This window comes from Macaca mulatta, chromosome 4, assembly GCF_049350105.2.
Source record: "Macaca mulatta isolate MMU2019108-1 chromosome 4, T2T-MMU8v2.0, whole genome shotgun sequence".
Classification (NCBI taxonomy): Eukaryota; Metazoa; Chordata; class Mammalia; order Primates; family Cercopithecidae; genus Macaca; species Macaca mulatta.
In genome coordinates, this window is record NC_133409.1 from 124,795,685 (window position 1) to 124,815,475 (window position 19,791).

The following is a 19,791-nucleotide window of genomic DNA, read 5'->3' on the forward strand; positions in this document are numbered from 1 at the left end:
TTACGTAGTGAAAAGACTATATGAGAGTAAGAATGGAAGCAGGAGGGATATTTAAGAGGTGTGGGCAGTAGTCCAAATAATAAAAATTTAAAAGATAGTGTCCAGCTATATACAGATAGAAAAATGATTATGGAAAATGAGCAAACAAAAGAATCATAAGTCCAGGATAGAGGATGAATTATCAACTTGGATCTTGTAGAGGCCAAGAACAATAATAAGAATAGCACCAGTACACAAGATCATTAGTTAGGTGTTCAAATCATCAGTGAATACAGGTGTGGAGGGAGGAGGTGGAGTAGCAACAGAGGAGGTATCAGATGATATAATAAGATCATAAGGGCTTTAAAGGAGCTGGAGCTGTAACAATGGAAGGCGGAGAAATGTGGACCAAGACACTCGGGGCACACCTATGTACGAACTCAGGGGGAAAGTTGTCTCTACTTGAAAAGGGCCACAGGGAAATAGCATTGAGAAAGCCAGATTTGTTAGAAGAAAAAACTAAAGAAAACATTTGGAGACGAGTTGCAAATATCAAGGGATATGCAAATGACATGCTGTTGTAAAGATCAAACAATACAGATACAGAGTTAGAAGGCAGTCCAGAAAAAGATACATCTGTATTACTTACCACGGGGTCTCAGGCACAGACCCATGACAGGATCATCATCATAACACTTAACATTATATTGCTCATTTACTATTTATTATGTTGTCTCTCTCCCTCATGTAAGGTCCATGAAGGCAGGGACATTTTCTGTTTTCCTCACTTCTGTATCCACAGCACAATGGCTGGTACATAACTGATGGACTCAATATATATTCCTTAAGTGAATTAATATTTCTATGAACTCCAACAGTATCTAACCAAATTCACATATGCTTGTGAATGGGGAAACATCTAGCTAGAACTAGGAACAAAATTAACTTCCAACCACTCACATTATATAAACACAAATCACATGAGTGGAAGTGAGAAGGGGGACTGTTAGAGATAAGTGTTTAATAAAAAAATTAAAAGATGGGACATCTTTGAGAATAAATTTCAAATCAACAAATCAACTGTGTAAAGTAGCCAACCCTATTGTTATTTCTAGACATATTAACTACAAGTACTTTTTCATAATTTTTCAAATGGAAGATGACCTATTCATTCTGATCCAAACTCATGGTCTCTCTCTACTAGTCTTATTACAGTTCTTGTTTCCAAGCATTAAAATCCTGGTGTATTTTTAATTTATTGTGAATAATTTGGTAGTTGTCTAACCCAAGATTATTTATGGCTGGCTTATTTTCCCTTTTGTGTATGGAGCGCAAATTCTGTTACGTATTAAAGAGAAATTCTACAAGTATGGCAAAGTACGCTACTCTATGGAACCACAAAGTGAAATGATGTTAAAATAAGCTATCTATTAATTTCATTGCCTACACTAGGTGATGAATTGCCCTCTCCCCCTGAAATTCATATATCAAAGTTCTGACCTCTAGTAGCTCCAAATGTGACTATATTTAGAAATGCGGCCTTTAAAGAAATCATTAAGGTTAAAGGAGGCCATGGGGCTTGGGCCCAGGTCTCACGTACTCAGTGTCCTTACAAAAAGAAGAGACACCAGGGATGTATGCAAGCAGTGGGAAAACCACAGGAGAACACAAAGAGAAGGCAGTCATCTATGAGACAAGAAAGGCCCTGGAAGAAATCAAACCTACTACCACTTTGATCTTGGATTTCGAGCCTCTAGACTGTCCGAAAATAAATTTCTGTTGTCATGACAGCCCTAACAAACTAATACACTTAGTGTTTTCCATTTCCCCTTCATTAAATGTACACAGTATTTAAATGTAAACACAAATTCCATTTAGTTATTTAAAAGAATTTCTGTTTGGAATAACTGATTAAATTCTGCTTTTATAAAAGTACAGATAATTTTCTGATTAAACGATTTTCCTATGATTTTTTAAAAATCATATGTGTAGGACATGGGATTTTCTTTAAAATTAATCAGCAAGCATTGGAAACACATTCTATCTCCTCACCCAAAAGTCTTTGATTTAAGAAAGTATATGTTCCCTCCATTGATAAAGTTCTAAGTTTAAAAGAATGTGCTACTTACCGAATCAATCTGATCTAAAGAAATCTTCCCAACATTTCCCTGGGTACTGTAATCTTGGCCAGTGTAGGAATGACTTTAAAAAAAGAAAAACAAGCAAACAAATATTAAAACAGATTCATAAAATACTTTTGATCCCTTCGAAGGAAATTTTTAAATTCTGAAAATGATAACAAAAAAAAAAGAATAAGAAAGCATTTTACATAGAAACCTTAGCAGAAACATAGCCAAGTGTTTTAAATGTATTTAATGAAATTAAAATTTAAGTAACTTACCCCAAAATAATACAAAAATATAGTAACGGTCTGAACCTCCTGACTCCTAGTCTAGAGCACCACTTCTATTTTTCAGAAGCATAATCCAAGTTGTTGTTAAAGTTCAAACCTCTACCATTTATACTTTATTAACAGCAAGACAACACAGCAAAAAAGCAGCTGGAACTTAAACTGGGAACCATCACTTAAAAGCAGTAAGTGAGCAAGTTACTTAGTTACTCATTCTCTGTAGGCCAGGTTCCTTACTGACTAACGGTGATAATAATGCCGGCTTTGCAGTATTGATAGGAAGTCTGAATTGTAAGAATTTTTGTTAAAGAGCCTGACATAAAGTAATTACTGTTTATTAAAATAAATAATATCTGAATAGCACTTTACAATGTACAAAGAGTCTTTGATAGCCTCTAATTAGATCCTCGCAACCCCCTGAGAGAGCGTTTCTATATATCATTTGATGAATGGAGGCTTGGAGGAGTTAGAAACTTGTTAGGATCAGAAAGCAAGTGAGCAGTGCAGTGGGAACTCAAACCTTTTGATTCCTAATTCCCTATTTTATCACTGCACCATATCATCCTCTTCCCTACAATAAATTTTCCTGCAGGATTATCTTCAAATTAGGAAACATAACTTGGTATATACTACCTAAAGCCACCCACCTCAGTAATGTTTCACCTCCTTGACACAACACACTACTCACGCCCAACTCCATGAACATGGACTCAGGTGCATGCAGGTGTGACATAGCAAAAAACAGCTGCTAGATTACATAGAAATTCACAATCAAACCAAGAATTATACAAATACCACAACTAAAGGGAAATCCTGGAGTGAATAGTCATTATGATCATAAAGAATTCCACCGGGGCAACAGAGTAAGACTCTGTCTCTATAAAAACAAAAAACAAACAAACAAAAAACCTGGGCATGGTGGCATGCCTGTAGCTCTAACTACTCTGGAAGCTGAGGTAAGAGGATTGCTTGAGTCAGGAAGAGCAAGGCTGTAGTTAGCCATGATCATGCCTGAGCACTCAAGTCTGGGCTATAGAGCAAGACTCTATCTCAAAAAAAAAAAAAAAAATCCAGACACTATTTTTTTTTTTTTTTTTTTGAGACAGAGTCTCGCTCTGTTGCCCAGGCTGCCCAGGCTGGAGTGCAGTGGCGTGATCTTGGCTCACTGCAAGCTCTGCCTCCCAGGTTCATGCCATTCTCCTGCCTCAGCCTCCTGAGTAGCTGGGACTACACGTGCACGCCACCATGCCCAACTAATTTTTTGTATTTTTAGTAGAGACGGGATTTCACCGTGTTAGCCAGGATGGTCTCGATCTCCTGACCTCGTGATCTGCCCGCCTCAGCCTCCCAAAGTGCTGGGATTACAGGTGTGAGCCACTGCGCCCAGCCTCCAGACACTACTTTCTATCTGCTCAGTTACAGATGTTAAGTATCAGAATTAGAAATGGCATTTCTCCTCTACTCATCTATAATCAGAAAGGCTTAGTATGTCTGCATTAGAGGAGGTGATAATAAACATCACAGCTACTTAACACATATTTGAACTAGTTAAGGATAGCTGGGGGCAGGGGGCTTGTTAGATACAACACAAGGCAGGCAGAGGGTGAGAAGCCTGTATCCCATACTCTGCAGGCAGTGAAAAATCATGAAAAGGTATGAGGCAAGAACTGACATAATCCAGTTTACACTTGAGAAACAAAGTAGTGTGGGGAAATAATTAGAAAGGGGAGGGACTGGCAACTAACTGGAAGAATACTGTAGGCAATGTTATATCCAGGCGAGGGAAGGTAAGAGCCTGAGTAAAGTAGTGGTAACGATGGAGAAAGGAAGGCAACAGATGGGCTCAGGAACTTTTCTGGAAAAGAATAGATATGCTTTGATGAGGGAGGTAGAAAAGTCAAGAATAACAGTTTCTAGCCGGAGTGTCTGAGTGCTTCCAAGACATGATTTCACTCTCCACAAGACAAAAACTATTTAGCCTAAACAATAAAACTGTAATTCAGGAATAAACTTACAAAGAAATTATGAAAATACAAGTTGTGATAATAAGTTTTCTTTACTTCGTATTACAATGTTTCCAGGTGAATGGTGTTTCCTCATAATAATGAAACATTGACAGAAGCTCAAAAATCAAGGTAGAAGAAAAACAAATAACGCTGCCATAAAATAATAAAAACCCTTAAAAACAATTCACATTGGCTCATGAAACTGGCTTTTACTTGGAAGTGCCAAGAGATGGTTCTAAAGGAGAATCCTAACAGGTAGCCAGGGAAAGAGACGCACCCTTCTCCCACATTCAGAGCTCAGCGCCAGCTTTCTATCGCACTGCTGCCAAATAAATGAAGCTGCTATATTAATGAAATGTCAAAATACATGCTTATTTTCATGATTTAAAAAAGATTGATTTTATGAGGGAACATGTCTTAGTGATTATTATATTGGGAAAACACAGAAAGTCATTTTTAACAGCAAAAAACATTTCTAATTGCTTCAACATCTATAAACACATGCAAACCCAGCAGAAAATAGTTTTCTGTCCATTTAAAATACTCACAGCTTTATTTTGAGAAACATTCACTGTCAACAACATAGTTTTTTTAACAAGGGATTCAGAAAGCATAAAAGCTTTTCCACTCCTAATGTTTCATAAAAGAATAAAGTGAGATATAACACAAATACCATTTTTTCAATATAGAACACCGAAGAACATTTTAATGGGTCACAAAATTCAAATATGTCATTAATGACTATTTTGCCAAACATAAAGGGCAATGTTTGATTAACTAATCAGAGAATCTTGAAAAATCTGAATTTGATGTCCTTAATTCTCAGTTTAGCTACTAATTTTCCACAAGTTTAAAAGGAAAAAGACAAGGCAAGCTATGCCTCAATTTTTTTCATCCATAAATATGTGTGGTAAGGGATAAGGAATTGCAGTGATTTACTTTCACTTCCTATGCATAATTTATTTGCTAAAGTATCAGGTGAAAGGCATTAAGGGTGAAATATCAGTTTTCTCAACTTACAGAAAAGTAGTGAAAACAATAAAGATGTGGTTCAGTGAATATCCAATTACATTTGAAATCTATCTGAAGACACTGGGTTGCAAAAGGATATCGTGTACTTTTGCTAAAATGTAACAATTACTGCACCGTACCAGCAAAATAAATACCTTCACTACCGAAACAGAACCATATAAATGCATAAAACCCAGGACAAACTACTTTTTTAATATCACTAGATTGTCAGATTCTCTCTCTATAAGACATATTTTTTCCACATCCCAGTTGTTGTCCTGATCTGGATGTAACAGATTCTAATTATTAAAACAAACAAACAAACAAACAAAAAAACACCACACACACACCTTCAGGAGTCCCTGTACAACCCCCCATCTCTCGGCATGCACTTACTAAGCATCTCTGTGACCAAGGAAGGGTCCAAGCAGTGAAGGATCGACACAATCCAGGGAGGAGAACAACAAAGCTCAAAACAATTGTTCTCAGGCCTACAGAGAAGAGGTCTCTTCTAAATGAAGGGTGAGAGAAGAAGGTAGGCAATGTGAAGCATTAAAGATCTTTGAGCAATAAAATGACACTGAATAGAGAGAGTCACGCTTTAGAAACACAGACTACAGGATTCTAGAATGTTATTAAAATGTTGTTGAAATGACTGACAACAGGTCTATGTTGAATAGAGGGGCCTGCTGAGCCACAGGGGGAGGTGATCTTGGGGGACTGAAATGGAAGGCTGGGATGAAGGGAAGATGACCATCAGTAGGAATGAGCAACTGGGGAGTAAAGTGGAAGAATCAGAGATTGTAGTCAGAAAATAATTTAAGCTTGGAGGTTTAGAAGTAGGATGTGATAATCGCAAAAAAAGTCAAAGGCCCGGCTGTTTTAATATTTTTATCATTTGCAGTTTAACAATGTTGAATATATTAAAACATTCTGACATTTTGACCAGATTCATAAAATTATGTGATTAAAGTTTATTAAGGTTGTTGAAGGGATTTTAAAGTAAGAATGTGATAAGGGCGAGGCATTTTGGAATAATAAACTCTTTTTCTTGGGATCTGAAGGGTTATCACATAACAGATGGATGGGCAGAAAAGATATGCAAAGCCAAGAAAATTTCTACAAAGTAGTTGATAGATGAAGAGGTTAGGTTAGAAAAACACACAAGCAAAGGCAAGTGGGCAGGGGATGGGGGAGAAATTCAGTAGGAAATTAGGTAGGTCCTGAGATAGGAATTTAATCAAAGACCATTACAATAAAATTTTAAAAACACCTTTAAGTCCTATTTCCTTTGTAATAATATAGTGCTAAGTTTCTCTTTTAATGAAAATGTGAGGTTTTCTTCAGGTTTCTAAACACCTAAGTGTACATACAATAGTGTCTTCTAAGAAAACAGAATTTTGCAATTGTGTATAACAAACTCTGCTTACACAGAAGTAATCTGGTGTCTCTCCCTATGTTTTTGTTTTCTTTTGAGGTGATGGTCTTAAATTATATACTCTGCTATAAGAGAATTCATGATACACAAAATATATAAAAGCATCTTTTTTTTTTTTTTTTTTAATTTGAGACAGAATTTCGCTCTTGTTGCTCAGGCTGGAGTGCAATGGTGCGATCTCGGTTCACCGCAACCTCTGCCTCCCGGGTTCAAGCAATTCTCCTATCTCAGCCTCCCAAGTAGCTGGGATTACAGGCATGTGCCACCATGCCCGGCTAATTTTGTATTTTTAGTAGAGACGGGATTTCTCCATGTTGGTCAGATCGGTCTTGAACTCCTGATCTCAGGTGATCTGCCTGCTTCAGCCTCCCAAAGTGCTGGGATTACAGGCGTGAGCCGCCTGTACCCAGCCAACAGCATCTTTGCACCCAGCCAAAAGCATCTTTTAATGGTTGCATTTGTTCAATAACTTACATAAAACTTAATTAAAACGCAGTCGCACCCGAGGAACTTTTCCCTCCCATATTATCTTGCTCATTAAACATAAGAGGCCAGCATGGCTAGTTTTCCAATATAGCTTAAAATCACAGTAAACAGAAAGTTATAAAGCTAACAGAATTTCAATAATTTATAGGCTGAAAAGAGAAAGGTCAGACTTTCAAAACATACAAAACACATATTTATGCAACCAAATTTAAATGATCCCATTTTAAATCCAATTAAATCAATCTAATTTTGGAGAATGAAGGGGTTGGGAAATGACCAACACAGCAAGGTGTAATTAATCACATCCACACTAAACTAGAGTTTTCCCCAAATACTATGTCACAAATGTCTAATGTACAGAACAAAAATACCATGGATACATAAAAGGATAAATCTGAAACAGAAACATCTGCACACATCTGATCTGTAAATTGTAGTGAAAGGCAGACCTACTCCTGGACTTTGTAGAAACAACAGAAATTTAAGTCCTGTTCAATGTACCACGAATACCAATATGAGCACTTAGGTACTCAACAGGGAATTGTTTTTGAGTGTTGAAACTCAGAGTTGAAAACAAAAAGCAGAAATTACATGAAAGTGGATTTATGGGTCTCATGGCAAGATTAGCTGGTTAAGAAAAAAAATAATAATCTTTTCATGCTGTGGCACTGATTGTTAACAGAAGATGGATCATCACACCTCAGCTCCAAGAGTGGTATTCACCAGCTCCACTACTGTGACATAAATGCCACAGGGTATTACTGACAAAATGGGAGAGCAAAAGTCAGCTTTTCAAGGGTGATTACAACTCCAGTCATTTTCTCCTTTTCAGACTACTGAGGAAAATTTGACAGAGTAAACAGGAAGTAGTGGAATAGTTGCAACACTTTAGGAATTGGCTGCAACTCCTCCTCATTTGTGTAATTTCTCCAAGTCCAGTTTGCCCAAGGCAATCATGGAGACATAAAAGAACCAGGCAATAAATAGAGAAGAGTGATTAAGAGGGTAAGTTTCAGAATCCAAGAGTCATGCAAAAGTTTGCATACAGTCACTATCTGTGTGATTTTGCAAAGATCTCTTAATTGCTTTCATCTTAATCACTGGTAAAACAGGGATTATAAAACAGATCACAAAAGTGCTGCCCTCAAAAAGTTGCTGTGAGGACAAATGAAATGTCTGTAGTGTTTATCACAGTATTTTTCACTCAAATTGTAATAAACATCATCATCATCCTGGCCTAAATTTATTATTCTTAAACATTTTGGATTTTTTTTCCTCTGTTCTTAACATTCACCTATGAATACTAGAATTCTAGTATTCATATTTTTCCTATGAATACTAGAAAAAAATAATTTCTTTCCAACCTTCTTCATACTATCACATAAAATGTTTAACCTCAAAGTATTAATAGGAGAATTCAGATGTCCTTGAATAACCTGATATCTGGAAGATTTTGTGAGTCTATCATTATAGTCTATATTTACACTTTTAGGAAGTGTCCAAAGTACAAATATTCAGCTTAAACAATAGAGATTTAAATGAAATCCATTTTATGAAGCTTTACTGTTCAATATAGTATCCATTAGCCAAATGTGACTACTGGGCACTTGAAATGTAGCTTAGACTAAATTGAGATGTTCAATAAGTACAAAGTACACACTGGATTTCAAAGACTTAGTACATAAAATGTAAAAGATTTCATTCATAATTTTTCATAGTGATTACATATTAAAATGGTATTTTGAGCTGGGTGTGGTAGCACATATCTGTAGTCCCAGCTATTCAGGAAGCTAAGGAAGAAAAATTACTTGAGCCTAGGAGTTCAAGTAGCTGAGCCTGGGCAAAAGAGCAAGATCTCATCTCTTAAAAAAAAAAAAAAGATATTTTGAATATGAGTTAAATAAGATATGTTATCAAAATTAATTTCACTTGAGTAATTTAAAATTATATATAATTATATATGTGGCTTACATTTGTTGCTCTCATTATGATTCTACTGGATAACATTATTGTACAGTGAGGAGACAATGACATAAAACAATCAAACGGTTTTCTGGAGGACTAGGTATAACTATAGAATAGCCAGCTGACTTGCCCTGACTTCTATTTGCTACATTAAGATCAATCTCTGCCAGTCATAAGCAAAATACAGGCTGCAGTTAGGCCGAATAAAGGAAGTGCTTCAAGTCTACTATAATTGTGCTTGTTTTTACAACATTTTACTTGGGAATCAAGTTTTTATATTTAAGCCATAGTTTGCCATTTATACTGTTAGGGAAGCAGTCTTGAATTCTGATTAGCTTGGTGGTAACCTGAATTGTTTCTCTGGGGACAAAGAAAGCTGTGGCATGTTTATTTGGAAGGCTTTGGGGCTGCTTGGCCAACCTCAACCTCAATACCTAATTGCAACTGTCCATTCTTCTCTCCTTTGTAAGAAGCCATAATAGACAGGATGCAAATGTGGCTTACAGCAAAATCCTAAGCCAGAGTGGAAAGAATTCCTCCCTCATCCTCAGGGGGTATCTCTCTGCCCTCCACCCCCTACCAGCAGAGTTTCTGAGGTTCATAAAACATATTTCCATTCTTTGTCAAGCATTTCCCAGTACTCTTAAGACTAAACAGGTTAACACCATTTACTCCTTTCTATCTGGCAGGCTACAGTTTATCATATTTTTTAAACTAGCATAAAATAAAAAAGCAGTGAAGCAAGCATCACAAATAATCAAAACTGATCTCTGCATCAAGGAAACATATTTATTTGGACCATTAAAAAGTAAGCTAATACATCTTTCAAAATGAACTGTAATCTCCTACATCATTCCATAAAAGTATACCAAGTTCCAATACAACATTTTCACATAAAGCCAGGTGTAATAATAGCACAAATGGAAAAACAATTTCAGGAAGAGGAAATAAACATTTCTGTACATTACCCATATATCTATTTTTGCAATCACAATTTTACCCACTGTGGGTGTTAAAAAAACAAACAAACAAACCCTATCCACATAAACTAGGCCACTCAGACATTTAGAAAGCACAGTCCCTGCACTTTGGATTTGTAGGGTGGGTAGGAAATCAAAGGAGCCAAAGCTACAATGTATCATTTCCTGCAGTGAAGGATATCACAGGAAAATTCAGTCAACAGCTGTCACCACTGAAATTGAAATGAGTTTGGGTTTTATTCTCCAGCGAAATCCCTAGTAAATGGTATCCAACTTGTATTAGCCCAGGTGATTTTCCCTGCAGTTATTCCAAATGAGAACACAATCAATAAAATTCTGTTTTAAATTGGTTGAATGTAGATTATTTTTCCACAAGCATAAATTTTATTCAACTTTATTTTTAAAGAAGTCTCCACAGAAAACTACCATCACACAACATGCAGTATACTGACCTATTTTTCTTTATAACTGGGAGAAATCGTGTGATTCCAAGAGGCTAAAATATCCAATAAAAATCAGGACCATATGGGTTTCCATATCAGGTAGGAACTATAAATGGTGCAATTGCTACTTTATTTTATGTTTCCTCATCTTCCCTATGTGGTCCATATTTTCCTATTTATTCCAAGTTATAACCAAAATCCAGTGAACTCCAAGATAAATGAAAGTTGCATCTCATTTTTCTATAAAAATATCTGTACATTTGTCAAAAGACATTGAACTATATCCTTTAAATAGGTGGATTTTTTGTATATAAATTTTTGTACCTCAATAAAATTGATTTTAAAAGTAAAATACACACACACACCCCTATAATATATATTCAAACTACAGCTTTACATAGCTATTTTCACCATATAACTTTAAGACCCCCAACAAACATATCTATTTTCATGAGTAAAAAATTTATGTTCCTTTACTCTCTATATTCTTAGCATATATTATGGTAATATAATGAACCCTAATAGAGATGGTTTTGGTTTTGGGTTGTGTCCAGGATAGTCAAATGACTACAATAAAGAAAGGATTCACAATAGGGTAGTCACGAAAAAGTGAGACGCCGAGGGAATAAAGTTCCAACATCCAGCAAAATTAATATGTTAAAATGATAGACAATGTCTTCCCATTCCCCCACAAATAATTTACACAATGTGGAATGCTTCTGAGATGAGCTATTACACATTTATGGCATTCTACGATTATCCCCACATTTGTTCTCCAATAACTGCCACAATGTTTTGGGAGCTTTGGTGAGGAGTGCTGGAACAGTTCATGAGGACGATTACTAAAAGTCACAGTCCAACAGTCGTGTTACATCCTTTCCTCACACACCCCTTTAGTCTCACATAGCCATTGACAATGCCTCATAATGTTTAAGGGTCTCATTTCATAGATGAAAAGAGCAAGGTATGTAACAGTTTTGTTTCTGGTTTTGTTTTTGAATACAAGTGGTCAACATTTGAATAAGTCATTGGTAAGAAAAAGAGGGAGCGCTTATGAGATCACATAGAGGAATAGAAAGCACTCTTTGCCTTCCATGATTAGTTCCTGATGGCATGAAGAAGAGTCCCATGTCCCAAAACCAAAGACAAAAACAGCAGTACATTTCTACAAAGATAAAAAGCATTTCTTTACCATAGTTATTCTTTGGAAATAACAGAAACTCCATCAGCTTTTTGCCCAAATTACCATCTCATTCAGTCTCAATATTTAGCACCTTAGAAAACAGAATTAAAGGTAAAATTTTTTAACCTGAAAGTTTCTATAATTCACTCAGCCATTCATTCATTCATTCATTCATTCATTCATTCATTCATTCATTCAAGTGTTTACTGAGGTCCTATTATGCCATTTTCATAAGTAATGGGGAGATAGTGGTAAACAAGATGGCCAAATTCCTTCATCTCATGGAGCTCATACCCTAGGCAAAAAAATACTGAACAAGCAAACAAATTAAAACGACCATTCCAACTGGTGATGTTGCTGTGAAGAAAACATAACATAGTGAGATAATATTATAAAGCACTTGTGAGGGTGACTTTACATTGGATGATTAAGGACACGCCTCAATAGGACCTGAGAAGATGCACCACTATACACATTTTTGTTTGTTTCCACCACTGTACACATTTGATGACTGTTGCTGGTGGATTGTATGTATGCAGTAAGTCAAGAACCAAGATACCGCTACCAAAAGTAGGTATTTAAAATTCATCTTGTATTATCTTTTCTAGCACTACTTTCTACATAGTAATCAGAAACAATCTACATAGTAATCAGAAACAATTGAGAGTGCATTAAACTTTTGGTGAGTCTTGGTAGTCTGCCTTTCCTCAGTTCAATTTATTGAATTTTGTTTTGTGTTTACTCTGAGTAAATAAAGGTTAATTGGTTCTGGAATGCCAGGGGGTGCTCTTAGGTTAACAAAACATTTAGACTCACAAGAATATGCCACAGGCCACTTGTGGCATCAGTTTACTTGGAAAGATCCAGGACAGGAATCGCAGCTTGCTAGCTGGGCAGCTTCAAGTATTCCTCTTCTGTGGAATCCTTACCACAGGCCTGCACAGGTGGATAGCTCATTCAGGTACAGAGGCAAAATCCCCACCAGTAGATATGACAGCTGCCCTGACTTAGGAGCCTCATGACCCTCAGTAGCCACAAGTGCTTATAACAACTCCATACGTATAGCTTTTCCAGGGCTACCTCAGATTTGAAACTCTAAGCCCCACTACTATGATTTTTAAAAAGTATGTAATTATTTAAATATATTTCAAATAAAATATGGAACTACACTATCAAATACAGTAACCACTAAGTAAAATCGGTTATTGAAATTGAAATTTTAATTAATTTAAAATTCAGTTCTTTAGTAGCACTAGCCATGTTTCAAACACTCAATAGCTGTAAGTGGCTATTTGCTACTGGGTTAAACAGGACAGGTATAGAACACTTCCATCATCACAGAAAGTTCTATTACATAGCATTCAACAAGTTACTTTTTGTTGCTAATATATCATAAATACTGCCACAATGCTTTCTCAGGCCTTTTAAGAATATTATTTCCCATAATATCATTATTATTTTGTACTTTGTTAGTGTTTTACGACTAACACACTGTAAAATCACTAATTTTCTTTGTTACTTAACCAGACAGCGATCAATGTTTTAAAGAAACCCAATGAGTGAACAGGAAATTTAACAACTGTAGATATTAAAATTACTAAAAAAAGCATAAGAAATCATAAATTTTACTTTCCAGGAAGGCTCCCAGTATCCGGTATTCACAAGCCACAAATTCCTGAGAAACTTTGGAGTCAGAGGACTAAGGGAAATCTACAATCTCTGGTTCGAAGATAAGCTACAAGACCACTGTGACAGGCAAACTTTCATTATTTCCAGGATTCTATGTGCTCTCATATAATCACATACCTCCAGTATGCCAAGAGTCATCATGATTTATTATAATTACTTTAGTTAAAATTATCTTTTTACTGATAACTATTCAGTCCTACAAAGGCAGAAATAAATGCATCCCTAGAACCTAACACCATGTGAGGCAACCAGTAAGAGTTCCTTTAATATGTGTTCAATAAACAATAAATAAACTCTTAGAATGCTAAAAGGTGTGTGAGCATGTATTACTGAACAGCTCTCACAAAGTACCTCCACACATCTCAGCCACTATATATAACCTCATTACAAAGTCTACTATTTACAGCAGTGTTTATTTGCCTCGTTCTAGGTAGCTGGTTGGTAAGACAGGAAAGATTTTTCTCTCTTCCTTCTATATCACTAAAAAGAAAATTGGTAACTTTTTATATTTCTTTAAGAACCCATTTCTTATACCTTTTTTCAACTTTAAGATATATTAAACTAGCAAAGTGAATTAACTACAAAACTCCAGGAAACGTTAGTATTCTATATAAATTAAGAATGGGGACTTACATGTAAAACTGATGAAAAGTGATACAAAAAGCTGTTTTCACTCCATACTCCCACCTCAAAAGAAAACCTTCGCTATAAGAGGATGAATCAGTGACCTTCCAAATATGCTCTAATTCCTGGATCCTCTGAATGTGTTAGGTTACACGGTAAAAGGGGCTCTGCAGATGTAATTAAGGATCTTAGATGAAAAGATTATCCTGGATATTCCTGTAGTCTGATCTAATTGCATGGACCTTTAAAAGCAGAAAACTTTCTCAGGTTGGAGGCAGTGTTACACAGCAGCGTAAGTTAGAGATATCTGAAATATGGGAAGGCTCTGAGATGGGACCCACAGGCAAGGACTACAGAGGCCTCTAGGAAATCATGGAAAGCATGAGAAGGAATGTGGGCAGCCTCTAGGAGGAAAGACCAGGCTTCAACTGACACCCAGCATAAAAACAGGATCTCCAACAACTTAAATAACCTTGGAAGTAAATTCTTCCCCAGAGCCTCCAGTAAGCAACATAAGCCTTGCTGACATCTTGATTTTAGCCTGGCAAGACCCAGGTCTGATTTCTAACCTACAGACTGTGAGATAATAAATGGGCATTGTTTTAATCCACTAAATGTGTGGTAATTTGTTAAGGCTGGAATAGAAAACTAATACAGTGGTCACTTTTTATTTTCTTTATATAAAAATACTAGTGTCACTGCTAAATATCAGGGAATATGTATACATGTACTCATGCATATAGACATATGACATGAGTGATTTTTAAATATTCTAAAGAAGTGTTTGATAAAATGGCTATAAAGGCTCTAATCTACACACACTAGCAAGCTTTAAAATTTGGCTTCCTCAATTCCACCTTTTTCAAGTCACTCGTTCACTTGTTAAGAACTCTGCCACTTTCTCACTTGGGCAAGATGGCATTTTTAGACTAATGAACTTCCCTGTATTTTCAAAGCTATACACCACCTAGGCTGCTGCTGTTCTTTGTTCTTATCTCCATCTGATCTGCTGGAAAACATCTATGCTGTAATTCCTTCTACATAAAGTTACTACAGTATTTCTTCTCCTCAGTTACTTTGAACACACAGAAACTGTTCACATTCTATAATTTTTCACCACCGGTTTATTCAACTCAGAAAGCTATACATATCTGATAAAATGGCCATGGTTAAGTAAAAGTAGATATATCTATTCTTGATTGACTATTACGCAGATACTTAAAATTAGACTCATGAAAATCAATTTTCTACTTTATTACCTAGTTATAACATATTAAGTGAAAAATTTTAAAGTTAACGACTATATAATTACATTAAAGTATGCATCAAGTTTACAAAAGAAGCTTAGCGGTGGTTGTATTAGGGAGGGAGGTGATTTTATATGTTGTGACTATATATTTTACCGAAAACATTAAATAACATTAAATTTGTAACATAATCCACATGCAGATACTGCTTCTTATAAGACTTCCCGCCACTCTCTTTACTATCTACTTGATTAACTTGCAGCAACTATTCCGGTGCAGCCTTGGGTATGTGTGTGGGTGGGGAGAGGGGTGCTGTTTATAAACTTTGGCCCTCTTTCCCCTTAAAAATATAAACATCTTGAGTTAAGGGACCACATCTATTCTTCTGTACATAATCAGTACCAATTATAGTGCCTTTAACACAACGAGCTGATTCTAACAAAATGCTGACTATTCACAAGTACACCTCTAAGAAGGCATTAACATTTTCCATACAGATGTGAAAAAATTATAATTCAAAGGTGACAATGGAAAACAATATATTCTAATTTATTAATATCTTACACAGCTCCTGGAAAACCTTCACTATAATCACTGAACTAAAAGCTTGTGCTGCTGCATGTAGAAAAGGAAATAAATGTTCAAGGTACTGCCAGAGACTGGAAACAGGTGATGAGAAAGAGCTAATAAACAAATGAAGCATGTGGACCAGGCTAATGAGGCTTTCATTTCAGCCCTCAATTGATGAAGCCCCTATCTACTAAACCATTTTCTGGCATTTATTTTCATATTTACCGCAATAGACACATGAATGCCCACACAATTTTCTGATTTCAAAATGAGAACTAATTCAAAAAGAAAACAATGATAACTGTACCACTGTGGATAGTAAGAAAAGCTTTCTTACAGAGATTACATGTCTGATAAAAAATTTGTGAAAGCATACTCTTTAGAAGAATAAGTAGAAATGTGTGCATATTAATCAAATGTACCACCTTAGGAAAAGGAATTTTACAAAAGTAGTCTGTAATAATACCAACTGAAGGAAGATGCTTTCATTACTTTAAATGATTTTAAAATAAAGGTTTGTAAAAACATCTGCTTGCAAAATCAGTATGCACTAAAAGTTAATCCACATGATGCAGTTCAAGTACTTACTATAAGTAATACTTGTCTTTCTTAGCTTGTTTTATCTTTGTTTGATTTCTAATTCATTCTTGGGCTGAAATATGCTCACAAAATTGTGGTGTGACAAATACATATTTTTAAAATGAGTTATTCTTTCATGACAAAACATTAAATAATAGCAATTTTTTTTTGAGACAGGATCTTGCTCTGTTGCGCAGCCTGGAGTGCAGTGGCACGATCCCGGCTCACTACAATCTCCGCCTCCCAGGTTCAAGTGATTCTCTTGCCTCAGCCTCCTGAGTAGCTGGGATTACAGGTGCGTGCCACCACACTGGGCTAATTTTTGTAATTTTAGTAGAGACAGGGTCTCACCATGTTGGCCAGGCTGGTCTCGAACTCCTGGCCTCAAGCGATCTGCCTGCCTCAGCCTCCCAAAGTGCTGGGATTACAGGCGTGAGCCACCGTGTCCAGCCAATAATAGTAACTATTACAGTGACTTATAATATGCTGTCCACCAATGCACTTCATATCTTGAAGTAGAGGAATAAAGGAGAAAGATACCTACACTGTAGGCATTATTTTTAAGGGCGAAAAATTCTCAATCACACAACTAAAAGTTATCACATGTAGAAAATGGGCTGCAAGTTCTCCTGTCTAGTTGCACCTATTTATACTTTATAAGTGAGATAATAAATAAAAATAACCATCTTTATCATACACACTTGCTAGCCTAATACCATTTTTATAAATATTATCCCATGGTACCATAATTAGCATAGCAAAGATACTTATTTACAATAAACTCCTACATTCATGGGAACATATTCCAAGACCTTTATGTATCTCCAAACTACCAAATCAGTGAACGATATAATTCACCCTAGAAAATGCAGTGCTATATAACCATGAGAATGACAGTAAAGCCACAATGAGATGCAGGCTCCTTAGATTACATGTCTCATCATATGCAATTTGGTGAAAGCAGAAATAATGATTTATACAAATTCTCTCTGAACGTTATGTTATTATAAATCTAAGTAAGTTTACTTCTTCCAACGGGAAAGTTTCTGGTATCAATTTTGAAAAATGGTAAAGTCTTATGAAATAATTAACTCATCTCTTTTGAAGAGAGGGAAAGACAGTATTTTTAATTAGAAAACTTAGGTTTCCTTGGCTGCTGCACGGTGAGCATGGTGGCTCACACCTGTAATCCCAGCACTTTGGGAGGCCGAGGCAGGCAGAACATCTGAGGTCTGGAGTTTGAGACCAGTCTGGCCAACATGGTGAAACCCCATCCCTGCTAAAAATAAAAAATTAGCTGGGTGTGGTGGCATGTGCCTGTAGTCCCAGCTACTCAGGAAGCTGAGGCAGAAGAATCACTTGAACCCAGGAGGAGGAGGGTGCAGTGAGCTGAGATCATGCCATCGCACTCCAGACTGGGTGACAGAGCGAGACTTTGTCTCAAAAAAAAAAAAAAAAAAAAAAAGGAAAGAAAAATTAGGTTTTCTTAATGAGAACATCATGAGGCTCCATCACCAACCTGTAAAATAGGGATTATGATAACCATCTACCATCCACACTGGATTGTTCTGAGTATGCACCAAAAAGCTAGGTTGGAAAATACTTTTTTAAACTCCAGTCAGTTTGACTTTATGGCCTGTCCCCTTCTCCCTTCTAAAACATTGCCCCTTCAATTATTCCCTCTTACTCCCATACTACTCATTTCTGCCTTAACCTGTAAATATGCTCATCTTACCAATCTTAAGGAAAAATTAAAACACTTTCTTCAACCATGAAGCTCACCAATGCAGTCCTTTTTCCTTACATGTGCTCAGAATTAAGCTCTACCAAGAGTAGCCTACTCCCTATATCTCTACAGCTTCATTTCTTATTTAATCCTCAAATCCTCATAAGACTTGGACTTGTATCCATACCATCAAGCACCCATCATCCCACTATCCTTTTTTGTTCAAGGCTCCTCCCTGGTATTTTTACTGGTTTCTCATATCCCAACTCCCGCACTGTCCATCACAAGTCATTTAAACCCTGATATTCGGTGGGTTCAACTCTTTTCTTGTCTCTCTATACTCTCTTCCTGAGTGATCTCAACCATTCCCTTTATTTTAACCAAGACCTGCACAGTGATGACTAGAAAATGTCTCCCTGATGCAAACCTCACTCTTCAACTGTGGGTCTACATTCAACTACTTACTAAACATCCCCCACATACATCCCCACAGGTATCTCAAGCTTAAAATGTCTGAAACTACTGAAATTACCATCTAAGCAATCATATTCATTCCCTAATTGCCTTGTCTTCCTTTCTTTATTCTCCTTAGTTAATGACAACATTATCCCTCAAGTGAGATTATAGTTCAGTCCAGTCAGCCTGAGAAAGCTGACTGATAAGAATAAAACAACAACAAAAAAACAATAAATTTCAGTCCAATCTGAGCTCCCACTGCGAGCCACTACTGTGCTAGAATGCACGGAAACCAAAACAATTAAGTCATGGCCCGATTACTTAAGGAGATAATTCCACGAGGGAGACAGTTCAATTAATAAAATTATGTACATTGTATTTAATTCTGATAGAAAATGTTACAAATTTTATAACTTGTTCAAGTGCCTATCTCTCAAATGAAACCAAACCTAACTCCCTGAAAACAGAGATTGTGTGTTTTCTTTTAATTCTAAGCACATAATAGGCACTAAGTAACTAATGAGTGAATGGATGATACTAATGAATTAAAAACACAGTTGTACTGCCATAAGATATTGAAGCACGATGTTTTTCTGTACTTGAGAATTGGATTCAACTAAAAAAGTTTGGACATATCACTTCTGCAGTCTCAAAATAATATATATTGTTAAGCAATATTTTAGATTATTTGATTGGCAGTGTTACCCTAATTCTCTTTGAGTCTCTAAATCCTGTAAAATGATTTGAGAATCTCTGTATTGCTACTTCAATTTTTACAGGTATTTTGTATTATCTCCCAAATTAGTTTTATTGACAAATTTAATTAAAATGCTATTCATCATTCCTCTTTCCTCATCAGAGGCAATAAACAAAATCAGACCTAATAATGATCTCAGTATCAACCTCCTAATGTCCATCCACCTCTATGTAACATTTAAATTACACCGTTCATGCAAATCAATTTTTTTCTAAAAAAATTATTATTACAATCTCTCAAAC

The 19,791-nt window shown here is 36.1% G+C and overlaps 1 protein-coding gene across 2 annotated transcripts in view; it reads right to left on the minus strand.

The window, feature by feature from the left end:
- PRIM2 (DNA primase subunit 2) overlaps positions 1-19,791 on the minus strand; it is a 312,401-nt gene that overhangs the window by 112,891 nt on the left and 179,719 nt on the right. For both annotated transcript variants that reach the window (XM_077998744.1, NM_001266600.1), the window contains 1 exon segment: positions 2,109-2,181. In XM_077998744.1, the coding sequence (XP_077854870.1) occupies positions 2,109-2,181 (73 nt within the window).